Genomic DNA, 20,585 nt, shown 5'->3' with positions numbered 1-20,585 from the left:
AGGGAGAGTGAAAAAAAAAACGTTTGATCTACATCGTTTGATAGCTAATTAAGATGTGCATATGTGCCCATGATAAGTGGCTGAAATTCATGAAAAACAGTTGGACTAAAGCGTCCAACTGAGATTTAAAGAGAGCAGAAACCACAACAAGTGGCAGGTTGGCTTGACGGTAACTCAACTGTGTTGTCACGAGTTAGCGATACACAGTAGTAGGACACACTTCTGATGAGGCGTTAGGTGCAAAAGGGAGATATGGCGTATATACTGACCTGATGACATTCCCCCACAGCAGTGACCCTCTCGTTACCCTTCAGCTCCCCACCTTAGCCTCTAGATACTATAAATCACATCAGTGTTTCTCTTTCTGTGTGTCCTCTGTGAAATGTCCTTGTCTGATAACATGTTACTGAATGTGTCATCAGGATCTGTGGCTTTGAAAAGCTGGTTTGTGAGTGTGTGTGTGTGTATGTGTGTGCCCATTCTGTATGACTTTAGGCTGCATGAGTCAGTCTCCTTTGTGTTCAAGCGTATAACTCTGACTCAGACAGTCAGGCAGAAGGGCGACATTGACGGGTGCCAAGAGACGTGAAGGTTGAACTACAGAATTACAGAGAATTTCTACAACTACATTTAGCGTGGTTTTTTTTAAAAATCTCACTGGTTTCAACTTAGACATAGAAACACACATTAGATAATGAGGTCAAGCCTGATACAATTATAAGATTCAGAAGGGCAATTTGTATGTAATATCCATTACCAGTTTGTTTCATATGTGCTTTGCCCTCTAACGGGCAGACATACTCTACTACCTGCTGGGAGTCACAGAGTCAAGACAAGCCGGGGCAAAGCAAGGCACTTTATAAAAAGCCAGCCAGCCTCTGATTCATGCTTGTCTCGTGTACCGTCTCTCTTCATCTATTTTTGACACAGAACAATTGTTTTGAGTTTCTTCACAAAATATGGAAATTGCCTGGAGTAACTCCAGCTCTATGAGTGCTTGCATAGCCCTGTAAATCAGTGGTTCCCAAATTGAGTGTTGAGTCACAACACAAGTCTGAGGAGGTAGCAGATTAGACAATCAGAAAAATGTTTCTGCTACACAAAATCTGCTTATTTTTTTTATGATTTTCTTCTTTGCACTTTTTTTCAAATTGTCTGATAATTTAATCTCTTTAGGGCTCTAAAAAGATATTTTAAAAAAATTGGAGAGGAAATAGTCACCCTTTGGCTGAACTGGTCAGCCCCCATAGATATATGCAAACTGTGTTGAGGGGTCACAAAACCTTTGTTTTAAGGGGTCATCAGCCAAAAAGGTTAGAAAGCCCTGCTCATACCCAGCTGGCACGAGGTGGACAGAATGACTGCTGTGATGATCATAGAATATGTTTACATGCATTGTAGTAACCTGCTTACTATAAATTTGTGTAGACATGTGGCAGGTCAGTAATCAGATTGCTCTCATACCCCTGAATTTATTTTGGAAGCATGGCTTGATTATTTTAACAGTACTGACAGAAGTCGCTGCTCCCTGACCTTTGTGTCGGAACAGACCGACTGCAGTCAAAGGACCGGCAGACGGACAGAACGGAGCCTTTCCTCAAAAGGCGAAAGCGTGTGAATGGTCAGCAGAGTTATTTTTACTTCTGGAGGCTACATTCTGCTAGTTTTAGTTTTAGTCTGACGTAATTATTTTAAATACAAGGATGGATCCCTCTGTGTAATTTCATCCACCCGCTCTGCTGTTACAGTCCCTTTTTGCTGTCTATGGTTATGCACATGAGTACTTGTGAAAAGCAAAATTCCACCTACCTATCTACCTGGGGAAACCAGGTTTCTCTAATCCCCTATGCCGACTATGCTAACCAGGTTTCTTGTTAACATGACAGTTAGGAAAATGGCTTACTGGAAAAAGCTGACTATAACCAGGTTCCTTAGGTGCATGTAAAGAAGGGACTATTTGGGAACTACACACATACTGATAGAACTGGTGTTACTCAAAGTAACAACTATACAACTGTATCCTGAGAGAAATCAGCTATTCTATTCCAAATCTAAATGAAGACAGTAACAGAGACAAGCCATGAATCAGAGGCTGGCTGGCCGGCTCTTCTTTAATGTACCATGCTTTACACTGGCTTGTATTTACTCTGTGACTCCCAGCAGGCGGTAAAGAACTTCTCAAAAACTTTCTGCAATCCAATTTCTCACCTCTCGCCTGAGTAAAGTCATTATACTCTGGTGCCTGCCTGGTCCTTGTGTAACTAATGGTGCCAATCTCAGTATGTGTATGATGGGGTGTGTGTGTGTGTGTGGCTTTCATTGGGTACATGGAGAGTTGGATAGATAGATAGCCCATGGTGGTGCCTGGTCTAGCAGAGCTGAGACAGGGATTAAGAGGCAGGGTGCCTTCATAAGCCACTTTCTTCTTCACTGTTAGAAATATGGTCTGCATAGTCGAAAACACAGGAGCTAGTCCCTTTGTAGTTCTTTAAGTACCACTTGTTTTAGGTAGCAGTGCTAAACAGACACCGGTGGAAGTGCTTGTGGAAGCTGTGGTTTTTGCAGTGTGACTATTCAATTCAATTTAAATTTTATTTCAGACTCACAAGAGGGTCCATTATTTAATTTAAAAAACGTTTCATACGTAGGCTATCTTGCCAGTGTTTTCTGAGCCTGGATGAGTACAGAGAGCAGCTCATCCTAGGGCTATGATGTTGTGCTCTGACTCATCCAAGCGACACAAAATTTTACATCAGATGTCTTTGAAGTGCCTCACATGTAGGAACACCAGAGAGTACAAACAGTTGACTGGCACTGTGCCATCTGGGAACCCGAAGCAGCAACCTCATAGCATCATTGTAAGCCACTATGAGCCTCTGCTTACTAATTTTCCTGTAGCAACACCAAAGATGAGCTGAATACAGAGGTGTGCAGAAAGCTCTAAATAATGAGCATTTTACATTTGACAGAACACATAGAACAAAATTTGAGAAGCAACATATTGGCCTGAGCATATAGTTTACAACACTGTCGATTAATATCTCTTTCATTATTCAAATCATCAGTGAGAAAATGGCCAAAGTATTTTATTTCCATGTATGTCATGAGGGGAATATCGCACTAGTGAAACACAGGAAAAACTCATTTTTATCCTCTCTACTTCTGACTATCATGACATTACTCTTTTCAGCATTAAATTTAATATCATAATCCTTGCTGTACTGTGAGCACACCTTCAGTTATTGCTGCAGCCCAGCACTACACAGACTACATATTACCAGATCATCAGCGTACATAAGATGATTGATAATAGAGTTTTCAACAAGACAGCCTGTGTTATAACCATTCAATTGTTTCGATAGGTCATCCATACCAACACCATTATTTATATAAAACAGGGCAGATACAGCATTGCCCCATTTAACCTACATTGTCTAATGGGCATACCAGAAAACTAGTATTTTAAGTATATACTTTGGAACACCTCTAGCAAGCAATTTCAGAGATAATTTTCATGATTAATTCTGTCAAAGGCCTTGGATGCATCAATAAATCACATAAATACAGTGGAAGTTTGGCTTCCATATTTAGAAACTATTTCTTTTAAAGAAAAAATACACATATTAGTGCCATGTTTCCTTTTAAAGTCAAACTGATTATCAGTGGTGAGAACAAACATTTCCAACCTTGTTAGCAGGATCTTTCGAGCACTTTAGAGAGAATACTGGCACAAGAAATAGGTCTATCATTATCCATGCTATTTAATTTACCAACCTTCTCCCAAATGACAGGCACTAACAATACAGAGGTGATAGAATCTGGAAGGACACCATGAACTATGAGACCAGTAAAACACATGATCCAAACCACAAGCCTTGTTATCATCTAGCATCATGATGGCATCATCATCTGACCTGACTACCATGTTTTCAAAAAGATCAACATTTTCAGCTATAACTACGTTACTTTTAAAATAGTTTAATAAATTACATAATGATCACACCACACCTCAGTTATTTTATCTGGGCCACACACACCCTCAATGTTGGATGATAAGGAAGTTTTACTATTATTCATAATTCTGACCTCTTTCAAGAAGTCATAATCGTTATTATCCTGCAGCTTCCTGGCAAGTGAATCAGCTCTAATTGTGTTCTTATTGCTTTTAATAAAAGGAAGAGCATATTTAAATCTTGCATTGGTAAGTTTTCTTATGTTTAAGTAATGAGTATGACCAGAGTTTAAAAGCTTCTCTAGCTGCAGCATATTGCTCAGCCATAAAATCATTCCATCCATGTTTAATATTATGCACCTTGTTCTTATTTTTACAAAAGGGCTTACAAGAGGCATTAAGAGCTGTCACAATATTTTCATACATTGCACATAGTTCAATACCAAGATGTGGGTTTTTACAGTACATATTAATACACCAGAGCATCCCTAGGCTGTTCAATATTATTTAACAAGTTGTCAGTTGCAGTGGAATATCTGTTAATATCCTCCCTAGTTAGATTTGTCCAGTCCAGCCTCCCTGTATTAACATCATTACCAGTAACGGCCAGCATATGTATATTCTCAACATTTAAAGAATAACAATTGGTATATGATCAGAGGTGACCATCCCATAGTATATCTATATATTATCCAGAGGGTCATGAGCATCTGCTGTGCATATACAATGATCAAGCCAAGAAGGTTGTGTGCCAAGCGTCACTAATGTAAGTTAAACTCTTATCAGGCAAGAACATTTTACTGGATAAAATAAGATTGCTGTTATTACAGAACTGCAACAAGTGCAAATATAGAATTGCTATCTGACAAGTCAGCATTATAATCCAAACAAAACAAAAACAGTTTGAACTAAGTTGAACCATTGTCCTCAATGAATGAATAAACAGATGCTAATCTGTTCAGAAATTCATCCTCAGACTTATAAGATTCATAAGGTGTAAAGATATGATTGTAAACTTATTTTTATTATAATTAATCTCTAACCCAATATCAAAATCAACATTCAGTCTTACCACCTTCACCAGTGGGTCATATTTGCTATTTGCTCAGTATTGCCACTCCAGCAGGTATCCTACCTTTAACTGTTTTTGAAGGCACAGGATGTCACACTCTTCCAAAAGTGTGTCAACCAACAAACGTCTTGTTTTAGCTGCAGCACTGTGCCCTACACGCAGGCCACGTGCAGTGTATAATAAAACCTGGATCTTGCTTTTCCTCCTCGCTCCCTAGAGGGGGGCCCTGATCCCTGCCCCAAAAGACTTGAGGCACACCCGTGCATTATCACTAGGCGGCGGCACAGAGGTCTGAGAGCTGGGGTTTTCCCCTCTGGACCAAGCAAGACAACAACTATAGTGCCTCTAGGCTGGTGTGTCTTGTAGTAGTGCCAGACAAAAGATCCGGCTGGCCAAAGCTAAGGATCATACATTTCTGGTACTTTATTATATTCAGCGGTGACATGAAATTAGCTGAATCTGCTATGTGCCGACTCAGTCTTTCGACACATAACCTCCCATTGAAAGCCTTTATGAATCAAAGTGCTCTTAGTGCTAATAACAAGCTAATCTCTCAGTGCTATTGGGAACACACAACACACAAATCCGTCCCAGTGAAAGAAACACGATAAAAGCCAGTACTTTGAACTGACTCTCCCTCTGGATGCTGGCAAACCACTTTAAACTTTTCACTATTGTGGTTTGTCCTGTGTTATGTTTACTCTGTTACTGTTGGTCACTTTACGATTAAGCTAAGAGCATCCTCTGGAGTCCACAAGCATTTTCAGTTCAGTTTGATCCACTTCAGTTCAGTATGGTTCATGTTAGTTTATTAGAGCTTAATCAGTTCAGTTGAATGCTCTCCCCTCTCTGTATGTCCAGATCAATTGAGAGTTCTTGACCTGTCTGGTCTGTCAACTGGCCTCATTACTGGTTAAAGTTGCTCCACTCTAATGCACCATTCAGACAAAAACAGTGACGCAGGTCAAATCCACATTGGGGGTCTATCTGAATGGGTCCACCTCGCCCAAAAAAAGAGAAAGACAGTCAGTTGTCAGTCTCATGTGCATCTAAAAGAACAGATACACTTCTATTTTAAATCAATACAGCTGTGTACACAGCCCACGTAACAGCTCATGTTTTACGCACATAACCGCAACCCAAAGTGTATTTTTTACGCTTCTGTTTTCCTACGTTTTATATGTGTAACTGCAGTGATTGGGTGTTGGGCTCTGAGTGCTTCCAAAATGCAGGTGACCTACATTCAACCTGGTGTAAATGGTAGGGGTGTAACAGTTTGTGTATTTGTCCTGAACCATTCAGTACCGGAGGTTCAGTTCATTACTCGACTTTCCTCAGTTCGGTATGCTCCCTGACCCAAACAATTACTGTCAGAATAGTTTAATAATCCACTCACGTCCGACGTGCGGAATAATTCTAGCAATTGAGATTCACCTGGAACATTTTGACAGTGCATCACTAGGCTGTAGCATGCTCATGGATGTATGCTTCTTAGCTTAGCCAAGTTACCCTGGACGGTTGGCTTTTCACTCCAACTTTGAGTGAAGCCAATCGGAACAACTATAAACACATTTCATTTCCAACATGGTGGGACAGCAAGTTGAAGAGGAACCAGTTCTGATTGACCATAAATCATCACAAAACAGCTGTCAGCAGGTGTCCTGACTCCTGGCAGGAAACAGAAAGGTTGTTTTCTTTTTCCACTGTAGCATAATTAAACTGTTTTAGTAATAGTTATGGCCAATAAGCCATTGTTGGATGTTTACATTTTTCAAAATTAAGGACCAAAATATTATTTTTTACCTTTTTGTTTCCTGCTGTACCAAAAACGTACCAAACCGTGGCCCCAAAACAGAGGTACAACCCGACTGTGAATTTTGTGTACTGTTATGCCCCTAGTAAATAGTAAAATTGATGATTGCTCTATTCCATTTAGCTGCTTCAGTTTCAGGGTCCTGGTATTGTGCATGCTAGCTCACTGTCACATTGTCATGGCTTTCTGGAATATTTGAATATAACAGAGTTATCATTAATGTTACTAGTAACACCTGTGCTTTTCCTTCTATGACAAGTCAAGTGTGAGACTTGCTCATGTTAACAATGTGGGTCAGATGATTAAGATCAGAGAGGATCATGTCTACATAAGTAAAACAGAATTCCAATAATCCCAACAAAGGAGTCATTATCTTTAGCTTTAACTAATAGGCTATATAATTTTTAACAGTTAACCTGTCCCACATTTACCCATGTTTGACTACTTTCATTCTCTGTTTTATGAATTACAGCCTGGACAAAACTGACCAGACGGCATTTAGAGGATTTCTGCGCAAAAAAAAAAAAGCTGACTTGATGATGAAGCAAGGTTCACTGAGATATAACCCAAATTCATACATAGTGACAGCAAACATCCATCCTAACACAGCTGGTATCTCCTGTAAAATGTTTATCTCTCTCAGTTTCTCTTCCTCCCTTTATCTCTCTTCCTCCACTTTACCGTCAGCCAACATTTCTTTTTAGTTTATCTGCAAAGGTGGCAGTAATGTATGGATTATTAGAGGCTAGTTTAGACTTTGCTGCATCAACTTGAAGAGGAATGCTGCAGAATTGGGATGTGATGATTTCAGCCACAACGCAAGGGATTAACGTCATTTGTGAGGTTTTGTCTCCTTTTCTTGTGGCTCCAAACTGGAGCTGTGGCTGTTTGTTGAGTGGGTGTTGTATGGAAAATGAAGGATGAGACAGCATACCGGCATCACACACGGACACACATAAACAAGTGGTATATCAGGTAACACTCAGGCATGTTAATCTACATAAACACAGACATAAAGATCACACAAACATACTTTGATTTCTTAGAGGAGCTGACAGAAAAAAGCAGAACAAGAGGACAGCGACAGATAAAACCCAAACACACCAACAGTGGATAGGATGTGAGGGAAAGTGACGAAATGAGAGCAGCTTAAAATCAGCCAATCCCATCTCCCTTCCTTCCTCCCCATTTCCCGGATATAACAAAAAACTGTTTAGGTTTCGCCCCAATTAACAAGTAGGCAATTTAGCTCCGACAGAGGAAATTCTCATTATGAATACTCAGTCAAGAACGGCAAACAGCTGTCAGCAGTTGGTACCCTCCAGCTCTACTTTCCATAATTGAGTCAGTAATGTTGCTCTTTTCATCATAACACCATCACTCTTAATCTTTCATCCACTAGTAGAGGAAGTTATGCTTTGTGCATCCCTGTCATCCAACTGTTTGATCACACAACACAATTAGAGGAAAAACATCCATGAAGTCATCAGCCGCTTGTAAAACAAGGACTGAATGCCAAAAATAGTGGGGGGGGGGGATTTAAGTGAGATGAATATGCTTTGCAGCCATTCAACTGAATGTGATCTGTCAAGATAGTCATCCCAGCTGTGGTGCTCCCAAAGCAATTTATTCGATGCCACACTATAACAAATGACACCGCTGGAACCGGTGGAATGGAAAGAGAGAAATGGGCTTGCAAATAGTTCTAGTTTTATCTCCATTATAGCTTAATATTGCAGTGTCATTGATGTGGAACACACACAGACACACTCGCACAACCTTGTGCATGGATAGGTACATGCGCACACACTCAAGATTTTGCCTGCCCAAGGTTTTCACCATAACCGCATAATTAATGGTCTGTTAAATTGAAGACATTAAAATGGTGCACAGTTGTAAAAGGGGCCACCAGGGACAAAGAGGCGGATGTTTTTTTTTCCAAGAACACACATATTATTATAAACCAACATGCACATAGCAAGGGCACGACTCCAAACTCCTAGGAGGGTCGAGAAACAGCAGAAAGGTTACCAACTCTTTGCAGTTAGCAGGGAACAAGGCTGCTTTAATCTTTGCTTAACAAGTGACTTCAGACAAAAGTATAAAATAAGCAAATTTCAGATGTGTGTCTCTAAGCAAACCACTCTGCTACATCTGACTGGTTGCTAAGTAGCATTTTGGGTGGGTCGTTTTTGTGGTGAGGTTAAAGGCTATATGTAAGAGGAGCTATCTTTAGAGTGACAGTTGTCCTGAGAGCAGGATGTGTACTGAGCCCCGTGTTCTACAGCCCAACCCCCCAGGTCGTCCACCAACACTAGTCTCTCTCCTCAACATGCTAACTTAGATTTGCATCATCCCACATCTCCTTATGACAGGTTGGTCTTCATTTCCTGCAGGATCTTCAACATCTTATTGTATTCATAAAGGTTTCCATGATTACAGTGCACCCAAAAGAATGAGGGAGATGGAAAGAAAACGAAACAGGAGGGGAAAAAGCTAAACATAGAGATGTCAGGTCTCCAGGGTCGTGCTTATAATTGGCCCAGAGTGAGAGGTCGAGCCACCACCCATCCCCCTTTTCTCTCTCTCTCTATTTCTCTCCACCTTTCTATCTGCATTTCCCCCCAAATCTCCAGAGCCCCTGGCCCTGCTGATAAATCAGATGGCAATCAATAATTCAAGCATATTCAAACCTGGTATCCCAGCAGGGGGAGAATATGGGGAAGAGAATCAGGTGGGGGGGGAGAATAAAATAAAAGGAAAATGGAGATAGCACAAAGCCTTGTTGTGTTTCGACAAAGGATACACGTTAGGGGTGGAGCATGAACCGTCATTATACATTCAAGCAGTGCTTCTCATCCCTGAGTACCCAGGTTGCATTAGGTTCTCAGGTGCGATGACACACTGGAGGGAGCTCCAAAAGTCTGAGTTGTGAGTATAAATTTATTATGCAGTCACCTTGCCTTGTGACCTACAACACACACACACACACACACACACACACACACACACTGTAGGCTGTTGTTTAATCAACTTTTTTTTGATGTGGCTGGTACTTGTAGCTAAGGCCAGGCAGGGCCTGTCAGGGTCTGCTCTTCTGTGGATGAGGGCTGTTCAGGCATAGCAATCAACACAGTCTGGGTCAAGACCACAATCAGCACTGAACACCGGGGGTCCATTTGACAGCACAAGAACAGCACACACACACACACACACACACAGTACCTAATTATGGCGACCTGCATGACCTTCAAAAAGAAAAGAATAACAGCTCAGAGACAATGTCGGACGGGGTTAAGACCTTCATTTCTGAAATCACATGAACCACTCAGGCTTCTATGGCCCACAATCACACTGTTAGAACCTTCTACACTCCATCTTCCTCTTTTAAGACAACAATTGGCCACCAAATGAACCCTCCTTTAAAAAAGGACTGGCAAATTAAAATTTGCACCCATTAGTTGATTTAAAATAGTGGCTTACATATCTGAGTCTTAAAAAGCACAGAGTCCTTGTTAGCAGTGTCTGACTGGCTTTCCCCATTGTCTGAACAGCTGCTGTTAATTAATAAATCTAACAAGGTCCTAATGTCTGGTAACAGAATTTTTTATCAATAATCACGCCCTTCCATAGCCGCTGAACCATCGTAGCCAGCAGGCTTCAGCAGGCTTGCCAACATGGCTGTGTAGACTGCCGAGATGGTGCCTTGGGGACCGGGATTAATATATGTGGCTTCCATTCCAGCTCATAGTGGGCTACTGTCAATTCAACACAGATTTCACTGCTTTGTTTTTTTATATTATGGTCTTACTCAGTCTGGCTTGTGGATTTATTTAGTTGCCTCTTCTGCAGTAAATGTAGATATTGGTGGTGCACGGCAAGCTTAGTATTATTAGAAATGATGGGGGGTGTTTGTACCCATATATCAAACCGCTAAGTTCTATAACATAACATGTTTCTTAAAAGTGTCATTTTTGATTTTGCTGCTTTGACTGCACTTGAATTTGACACAAGCTTACAATGCTTTGGGCTCAGTAGTGATAGTCGATGCTTGCTGGTTTCCATATAATTAACTGACAAAGAGTCAATTTAGGCTTAAAAAGAGCACATTACAAGCCCCAACACCAACCCACATCTGGTGAATATGACCATCAGAGTGTATCTTTCTAAATGTAGTAATGCGTTTTCAAAACCTTTCATACACTCCAGTCACAGCTTCATTTAAATCTACTTTCCTAAATAAGAAATGAACTAAAAAGCAGATAAATATATTGCTATATATATATATATATATATATGTCTGTTGACATTCTTTGAATACACCTAGTTTAGAGGGAGTCTGTCTCTGTATAGTAAGCTGTGTCTAACACACACAGACACCACAATTTGTTTCTGCATGGATAATTCAGATAGGAGTGCTATCTTATTCTGCCACCATCTGTGCAAGTCAAAGCAAATAGTAAAAAAAAAAAAAAAAACAGGTTTCTGCACACAATGATATGAATCACAATCCAGAGAGGCTTTATGAAAACTTAATAGCGGGCCCAAAGAGGCGAAGACGAAGAGAAAGAAACCGAGAGATAAAAGAGCTGTGACCATCCACTCTATTCCCACTGGCCTATCTACTCCATCAACCTGGCACTGCCAAGGAAATACAGTTCATTATCATTGATCACACTTGTCTCCACACTCACAGAGACACACTAAAGAAGTTACACACATACACTCAACAAAAACACCCACTAGACACGTTAGCCTGAACAGATCTCTGGAGCATCTGTAGCTGCTGAAATTGAAATCTTCAAGCTTTTTCCAGTTTACAGCTTTAATATTTCACTGGTTACCAGGTTTCGATATTTCACCTCTCCCGGGGAGCGGCAAGACAGAACAGGATTATACAGTGGCAGTAACTCTCACACCCAGGTTTGTTGGCCTGATAGCATGCAATATTTTATTGCCATGCAATTTGCCCAGCTGCAGTAATTATTCTTAATTACAGCTGTGTGGTGTATTAGGCCAAGACCTTGTGTGTGCGCACGCGTGCATGTAAACTGGTGAGGTAGGAGAGACAGTATGTTGCTAGACATCCAGCATCTCTAAGCTCATGTATATTCAACAGCAAATTTGAATATTAGTGCTTCCATGAAGCAAATGAGTTAGCAGGAGAAGCAGGAAAAAAAAACCAGCCTAAATCCTTTATAATGTGTGGGAGATGACGTGATGCCTGCCAAGGGATAATGTCACGCCTTTAGAGATAACACTCTTCAGGATGAGGCGCTCTGCTTCTAAAGCTAAAACTTTCTTGGAAGCACTTTGGTTGAACCCGGTCTTCTTCTCTGAAGCCTCCACTACAAAGTTAGTATATTCTCTAGTTATGGCATCAAAAGAGCAGAGGAAAAATGGGCAGTGTGATGCAACATATTACACACATACACACTCACATAGAGCTTGTGGGTAGTCTGATAGTTTTTAAGGGTGAAGATGAGGTAAGACTTCTACATCTCTACTCCCTCCATACCGAGGGTCACTACACTGAAAGCACTTTGTCCTACTTGGGTGCTAGTCAAGCCATTCACTTTGACAACATGGACCACTTTTTTCTTCTCCTTGCCTGAGATCAAATAAAAGCCCTTCCAGCTCTTTCCTTCATTTCTCTCATCTTGTCAGAGGCCAACAAAGCTGCACTTCCTCCCCTTATACACAGGCTGTAATCTTTACCCAACACTAGACCTACTAACCCATAACTCACAGTTCAGAATGCGCAGCTGCGTCTGTGGGTGTGTCTGTGTGTGAAGAAGGGTGCATGAAATAGTGTCTCTGTGAGGTTGCATCCGTCAGTGCTGCCAGCGCAGTTATGACCAGACATTTTCAGGGTCAATGTTCACTTCTGAGCTCATTACCCTTGTTCACTGTGATTATGAGTGTGGGTGTATGTGTGTGTGTCTGCCCTTTCCCGAAAAACCATCATGACCAACGAAGAGGTCTCCTTCATCAATCACCCACTGTCCACAGAACTGCATTGGCCATCAGCTTCAGTCAGAACAACATCCTTCCTCATGGCCAGTCGCTGACATTCACAATACGTCTGGACCGGGTCCCTAATCTGTCCAATCGAAACGCTTCCATGCCAGGTCAGCTTTAGGTCAACACCTCAAACAGCCAACCCGTTGAGACAAAAAAAACGAGCTCGTCTGTTTCTCTGAGTACAAACAAATCATTAGACAGACAGGGCTTCATGCCAGAGCTTGCCATTCTCTGGGGCTGATCGGGGGTTCTGACAACCATCCAGCCCTACTGTCTGGAATAGTTAGGCTGCAAAGAGAAGAGGGAACAGAGGCGTTTCGATCAATACAGCCTCATTATCTGCTGCCTTCTGTCCCAGAGAGATGAGTCCCACCGCTCAGCCTGTTGATGAGGAAAGCGCACCACAATTCAATTAGGGGATGGTCGAGATGCCAAAAGAGGTTTGATCAAAGCACTCTGCCTGGCTAATTAGCACACACAGTGGTTCACAGGGGCTATTTTTACATCTGAGGAGCAGAGTATGTTGTTTTGTTAATGGTAGTTTTACCCTGTAATGGACTGGGAATAACCTGGCTCATTGTCAATGCATAGGTTTCAGCCAGGGGAAAGTGGGGCCCCTTGTGCTGCTTCACACTCATGCGCACATGTATATTCATGTGAACACGCACACATATAAGCACACACGCGCACATAAACACACACACGACTACAACCTGATGACCTTCTGAAAGGTCATGCGAGGTTTAATGCGACCCCTCTTGGCTGGTTAAACTCATCAGAAATGCGCAGGTGTGTATGTGTGTGAGTGTGTGTTTCTGCAGACAGGAAGTGTCAGGTCATCCAGAAATAGTGCCGAGGGAAAATAAAGCCGTTTCCAGGAGTCTTCAGGGACTTTTTAGGCAGCCCGCTGACAGCTTTATAAACCTCTTAACAAATGGTCGACCTCCTTCTCTCTAATGAGGCAAAAAGGTCCGAAGTCTGGGAAGGGAAAACAGGTGTGTCCCTCAAGGTGGGTTCATAGCCTCCTGTGTTTGTGTTTGTGTGTGATTGTTTGTGTGTGTGTCATCAGAGAATGAGTCATGATTTTAATACGGAAGCAACACTGAGGCCATTGTGACCTAAGCCATGTAAACACAAGCGGACTCTCTTTCTAATGTTCAAATTCCCTTTTCCTCACTATCCCACAAATTTACAGAGCTGAAACCTGATAGATACACAAGTGTTAAACACAAATACACACAAATCCACTACTCATTCTGAAAGAGGAAGTTGGGAAAGGGCAGCAGGATAATACGGTCGGATGCAGCAGTGAGTAATTCAAATGACACCAAGAAAAAACTAAAAAACAACAACAAAAAAACAATTGTCTTCATCTTTTTCCTCTGAAAAAACATCTCAACTCCAAACCTATAACTCCAAGAGAGAAGTCTGATGTTGGCTTGGAGGAATCTAACATGATGAAATGGAAGAGCACATGTTATTACTTAGTCGAACCAAACTTGGGTTTGTTTCCAACACAGTTATATGGCTGCTATCAACTGCCACTTCCCGTCATATTCTTTCATTATTTTATGTGTTGATGTGATGACTAAACTCTCCAATTTTTCTTTGTTCTTGGGTTCCCTCATGTGTGATACAATATATCAGGACTTTCCAATTTGACTCTTCATCTGGTGAGGATTTTATTGCTCCCCTTAGCTGTTAAAAACAGCATTTACTTGGGGGCTTGTGTGGTGTGAGCAAGCTCAGTTTTAATACCACCATAAATAACATTGTCACACCCTGTCAAGTAAACTCTACTCAAGTGATAGTAGCAAGATAAGCGGGCCTGTGAGTCAATGGGAAGCATCATCTCAGACTGCACAGTTACCATCAGTAAAATGTCACAGTCCCACACTTCACTGATCAGCAACTGAAATGCTCCAAAGAGCTATAAGTCTCTGCATCCGCTGTGGTTTGTGGATCACCACTTCCAGAGATACAGTTGATTTAGCTTCTTGATGAAAACATTCTTTCAATCTTAAGATCAGAGAGGAAATGTATGTATTGTTGGCACTTTTAAATGTTTTACATCATGAGGCAACGACAAATCTGGATATTAATCTGAAATACAGACACAGGCTTTGATGGCTGATGCCTCACACAGAAGTAGAATTAGGTGATGGGTTGTATCTGAATGTATGATAAGTCTTTATTTCGGTGTTCAAATCCATAAATTTGTTGATGCTCTTTCATCATGGATCACACAGCATAGTTACCCCAATACTGTCTATCACGGTGTCACTACTTGAGGCTGTTATTGCTGAGAGGAGCTGACTTCCTAACAGCAACAGCAGCATATGTTTTCTGTCACAGCGCCAAATGTCCTCATGGATCAGGTAAAGAAAATAAACAAGGCTCTCACTTAAAATCAGCACAAAATACAAAATCTATCAATCCAGGGTCATGATTTCTATTCAAACGCAATATGAGCAAATATCAGCAAAGGTGATGGATACTTGTTTATATAGTGTGTAACTTTTAGGATATATTGTGACATTTCTATAAAGCGTCCTGTTATCAGTTTTCAACATGTGACACTCAGCCTCCAATACCTACTGTCCAATAAAAACAGACATTTAATCTTACCCTGTGGTATTTAACTGTATTTTAAATACTAAAAGCTGTTTTCTCGCAGTGTTAAAACTTGTAAAACAAGTGCGGGTCAACTCACCAACTGTAAAGTGCAAATAAAGATGAGGGTGCATCGTCCGCTGCAGCAGCCCATTGTGTTCGCCGTGAAAACGTGACTCTCAGTCGGGAGAAACGGACTTGGAAACGGGTCGGAGGAGCTCGAATGTGCCGACCAGACTCAGTCCTGATCCAAGCACCGGCGTCCCATTCTCCTCTTCGGCTCCGGTGTCTCTCTGCTCAGCCGAAAGCCGCGACGGGATCGCTCTGGCTGGCTGTTTGTTTGCCTCCGCTACAGCCGGCCGGTCGCAGCTGAGGTGACTGACTGGGTGAATGGTTGCGAGCCGGTGTGTAAAAAGGAGGAGGAGGGGTTGGGGGGTGGAGGGGGGTGGATGTTGGTGTTGGTGGGGTAGTCGACCGGGGGCTGGTATGGGGCTGAGGGCGTCAACTGGTTTCCCGGAGCTGTCTGTGGTGTGGCAGGCAAAAAAAAAAAGAAAAAGTGAGCGCTTGTTAATTTAAAATGCTTCAACAGGAGCAACCAATTTATTGTCATGGTGACAGAACGCATTAAGCCACTTTAAAAGGGCGGCGTGCCAATTATATGTAAAAAAAAAAAAAAAAGAAAAAAAAGAAAAAAAAAAGTGATGTAGCCCGTTTCAGGCATATATTTATGTGGAAACGTTAAAAGATTCATACTGGTGTTTGTTACTAAATAAACATTAGGGTCTTATTTTTGAGATTCAACGAGTGTGTGTGTGTGTGTGCACGCGCAGGCGTGGGTGAGCGCGTGTTGAAGGGAGATGGGGTTAAATTAGCTGCAATTGAATGATGCTAAAGATGGAGAACAGGCGCCATCTTGTGACCGTATGATGAGACACACTAATAAGTTTTTAAAAAGCACCGCGCATTGTACTATACAGGGTCATTACACAAAATGGAAGCCAGATTTTTTTTCTCAGTTTAGCCTTATGTCAACTTTTTTTCAATTATTTATCCAGCCTAACTGTTAGTTTATTTACATGGGTCAATACAGATAAACAATGCGACACATGTACTGGTTAGTTCTGTAAATCCAGGTTAACACAGCTAAACAAATGTTGCCACAAGACAAATGTCATCCTGTTATTAAATAAAACCAACTGAACACATTTTCGTTTAGCACACACACACTTAAAACCACTTATCTAGCCTGTGCAGCACTTTATTGCTTATGATTATTTTCTGTTAAGTGTTTTAGGCTATGTCAAGTTTCTTTACCCTCAACTTCCACTTTTGTTCACTTTCTATACGCCTTCTGCCCCCCCCCCCTTCTCTCCAAATCCTCCTTGCCCTGCCTCCCTTTCTCCTCACAGACCTTTTGTTTGGATCTCCATTTGCCTTCTGGGTAGCCACTGCTTGGTATGATATATAATAGAAAAGATCTTAAAAGCAACTCTCTCAGTCACCCTCCTCCTTCTCCTCCATACACTGTCAGAGTGTATGGAGGCAGGTCCCACCTCTCCTCCTCACCAGCTTGATAAATCTTTTACGCGTCTGCGGGCTGAGTGAGGGAACACTTCACATCTCATTTCATCACGCACTCCTCCGCTCTGCTCCTATAAAGTGCCGCTCCTCTCCTCTCTTCTCTGCCGTCCCACGCCGCCCTGCCCACCTGTGTCCAGCACCCGGGACCGGGAGGAGCCCCTCCTCCATCGCCAAAAATAACCTGAGGGTATTTATGGAAGCCAGCCTGCAAACACGAATTGGGCTTTTTTTGGTTAAGTTAAAAAAAAGGGCTGAGCATCGGTACTAGTAGTCATGCAAAAAAAAAAAACCCACCTGCATCTGTCTATACTCCACTACCTTCTTTCCAATCATATTTTCTTGTCTCATATAGGCAGACTTAGGAACATACTTAAGTGTTTTCTGTAATCTGTGCACAGTCAGGTGGTGCATCTGTTGTATGACATGTTGCACATGTAGACCCATGACTGTGACTTAAAAAACTTTTCATTTTCAAGACTAGTGGTTTTTTTTTGTGAACTGAAATCCATAGACTACAGTTTAGCCATCTTTTCAGTCATCATTGTATGACAATACAATATACTGTAACGGCCACATTCTTCATTCAAGGTTCACTCACCGCTGTTTCTGGAGAGATTTTTAACCATATCTCTCCATCTTCACCAGCAGTTGGGAGTTCATTCAGTTGTCCACCGAACTTGCACCACTGACACCGCTTCTCACCTGTAAACCAACAAGGATGAGAAGGATGCTATGGAAGAAATCATGACAAATACTGAGCTTACATGTCAAAAAACTATAATGAAGACTGTGTGATACAGTTAAAAGCTTCAGAAAAAAAGGTACTAAATAGACTTTGAGTTAGGATTGTTTTGTCAAAGTAATATTTTTAAGGTCAAACATAATCTCTTTCAGCTGGTTTCAACAATTCATTAAAGCCATGTGATGCTTATACTGTGCGAAATACTCCAGATAATAATAATAATAATCTAGAACATCATGTTTCTACAGCTACCCAATTACAATAACATATTCTAGATATCAGGTGAGTCATATTATACACATTGTACCCCAAATTCAAGCTGTTGTATTTGCAATCTTTGGAAACGTTTAAATCTTTACAATAAAATTATGTGGATTTTGATAAGACTTGGCTACACAAGCCACGTTTGTACCAGCTGGTCTAACATGTTGAAGCAGGTCAAATGTGGGAACTAGTTTATTGTGCGTAGTCAGCAGGATTAACCAATTTGCTTGTAACAGATGTCTTGTTTTACTGTTACACATCAAGCAAGCAAGCACAAGAGCTACTAGTAGAATACATTTGTGACTGTCCTGCAACTCTTGCATGCATGAAGCTCACTCATTCACAGCTGCATTTCTTATGAGAGCATGTTTTCCGAATGTGTGTCATGTGGGTGGGTGGGTGGTTGGTAGTGAGTAAGACTGAGAGAGGAAAGCCGAGGCTAAAATAAGGTCACTGTTATAGTTCTATTAGAAGCATTGATGGAGGTTCTCCTTGTGTTCCCATTTTGCCCAACACCTCCTTATCAACTCACTTTTGTGTGTGTGTGTGTGTGTGTGTGTCTACGCGTGTGTATGTGTATGTGTGTGTCCAGAACATTTCTTTCATGACAAGTGTGTCCAGGCCCTCAGGGGCTGCTGTTCTCCACAAAGACACTAATGTGAAGTGACAGGACAGCCAGTGGTGCGCTGCTCTGTGGGGACCTGCATTGTGGAGGAGACCCAAGAGTCTGGCTCGTAGTGGACAACAATAGAAAAAAGACCTCAAAAGGACAAGGCTTTTCTCTCTTTGAAAGCGTCTTAGGCTGTCGCTTCTAGTTCCCACTCTCTCTTTCTTTCTCTCTGTTTCTCTTATGGCCTCTGTGTTTCTCTTCTCTCACGTTTTGGCGCTCAAACATACCAGCAAAAATCCCCCATGTAGGAAACTCACTCTGTTTCACTATTATCTAACAGCAAATTCATAATTTCTGAGGCTGAAGGAGACCTGAGAGCAAAATCAATCCCACCCCCCTACCCTTTCCTACACTTACAGGAGCCTGAATGATTTGATTTTTCCAAAATTATTGTGGTACAATACTAGTTTGCTTACACCACAGGCTTATAAATGATGCCATTATTCAGGCTGAAATACTGTATGTCACCCAGGGAACTAGTGTGGGCAACAGAAACAGCACAGGACTCTCACTATGCCAAACAGTTCACCATAAACTCACCTTAAATCATTAGCAAAATATTATTCATTCGACAATTCACTTTAAAAGGGACAGATTACATGGTTGCATCAAGGATAAAAGAGTTAAAAGAACATCAAGGATAACACAGGACTTCCATTGTGGTCCTTGTTGTAGTTAGATGTCATGGGGGTGTATGCATGTGTGTGCACGTACGTGCGCTTGGAGATGGTGGAGTATGGTGTTAGCGGCATATAAAAGCACAAAAGACATTATTATACAGAAAATATTCACATTGGGCATTAAAAGGCACCCTTCTTATTATACTAAAACCTGTCCATTAAATGAGCTACATACTATCCTGCCTACACAAGGGTACATTATCTAAAAGCCAGTTTTTTGCCTTAAATGTGACTGGGTTTGTAGTCTGTTTAATGCTATTAGGAACCTTGTTTCAATCCTGGGCACCCGCATATCTAAAAGAACTTTTACCCATCTGGCTACTGATCCTCATGAGCTGCTCCTTTCAGCTCTACAAGGACATCTATCAACACAAACTAGCCTACATAGCTGCAAATTACAGCCACCACTGGCTGTCCAACAAGCATATGAATGCTTTCTTTATTTAGGCCCATGCTCATAAAAGTTTAAGATTACGCATGTGCCCTCGGAGGCAGAGTCTCATCTGATTTTTCTTCACTATTTGGCCATGAAGAAAATTCCAGACACAATGAAGAATAAATACAGAGGCTATTATGAGGAGCATGTCAATAATTTATAATGAGATTATGCTTGCTGAGGAAATACTAGTCCCCACAATCATTTTTTTGGCAGTTGATGTTATTCTGACGCTGGCCGCTTAGAGGCGCTAGTCTGTGAGGTCGATTTTAATTGAATGGATGCCTTCATAGCTGCGTCAAGCCAGACACAAGCGTGACACATACAGGATGTCAAGTGATTTCTTTCAAATTAAAAACTATGATTAATTTGACGTTCCTTGCTACAAATACGCCTGACTGCAAAATAGTGTCCAGTCTTTGGTCTAGATGCATGAACTAGATAGGGGAGAAAGAGTTTGATCCTTCACTGTCTGTACTTCGTTATCTGAACCAAAGGAGATGGGAGGATCAGGCAGATCTGGGTATGCTATTTGTCAATCGGGTAACTCTGCCCCATGTCCAGAAAGGTCACTGACAGACGGAAAAACCTACTGTTAAAATCCAGACTTCATCAAAGCTATTAAACACGGTGACATTGCCAAGAAGGAAAACTTTTTAAAAGTGCAAAACAATGTGTTTTTCATATCAAAAATTTCATTTCAAGCCTCCTTGGTTCATTTCAAACTTGAACTTTACA

At 41.4% G+C, this 20,585-nt stretch overlaps 1 protein-coding gene across 2 annotated transcripts in view; it reads right to left on the bottom strand.

The window, feature by feature from the left end:
• The window catches only part of nkain4 (sodium/potassium transporting ATPase interacting 4), a 55,192-nt gene that overhangs the window by 33,789 nt on the left and 818 nt on the right, over positions 1 to 20,585 (bottom strand). The window contains exons 2-4 of one of the 2 annotated variants that reach the window (XM_067592499.1): positions 17,654 to 17,757; positions 17,041 to 17,260; positions 15,575 to 15,997 (exon numbers count right to left, since the gene is read on the bottom strand). In XM_067592499.1, the coding sequence (XP_067448600.1) occupies positions 15,575 to 15,628 (54 nt within the window). In that variant the 5' untranslated portion in view covers positions 15,629 to 15,997; positions 17,041 to 17,260; positions 17,654 to 17,757. Of the gene's footprint in view, positions 1 to 15,574; positions 16,014 to 17,040; positions 17,261 to 17,653; positions 17,758 to 20,585 lie in introns of those variants that run through there. The other variant, XM_067592500.1, reaches the window with a different exon arrangement.

Source organism: Thunnus thynnus, chromosome 6 (genome assembly GCF_963924715.1).
Source record: "Thunnus thynnus chromosome 6, fThuThy2.1, whole genome shotgun sequence".
In the NCBI taxonomy this organism is placed as follows: Eukaryota; Metazoa; Chordata; class Actinopteri; order Scombriformes; family Scombridae; genus Thunnus; species Thunnus thynnus.
The sequence above is the reverse complement of the archived record's forward strand: the minus strand, read 5'-3'. Positions and strand labels throughout refer to the sequence as shown.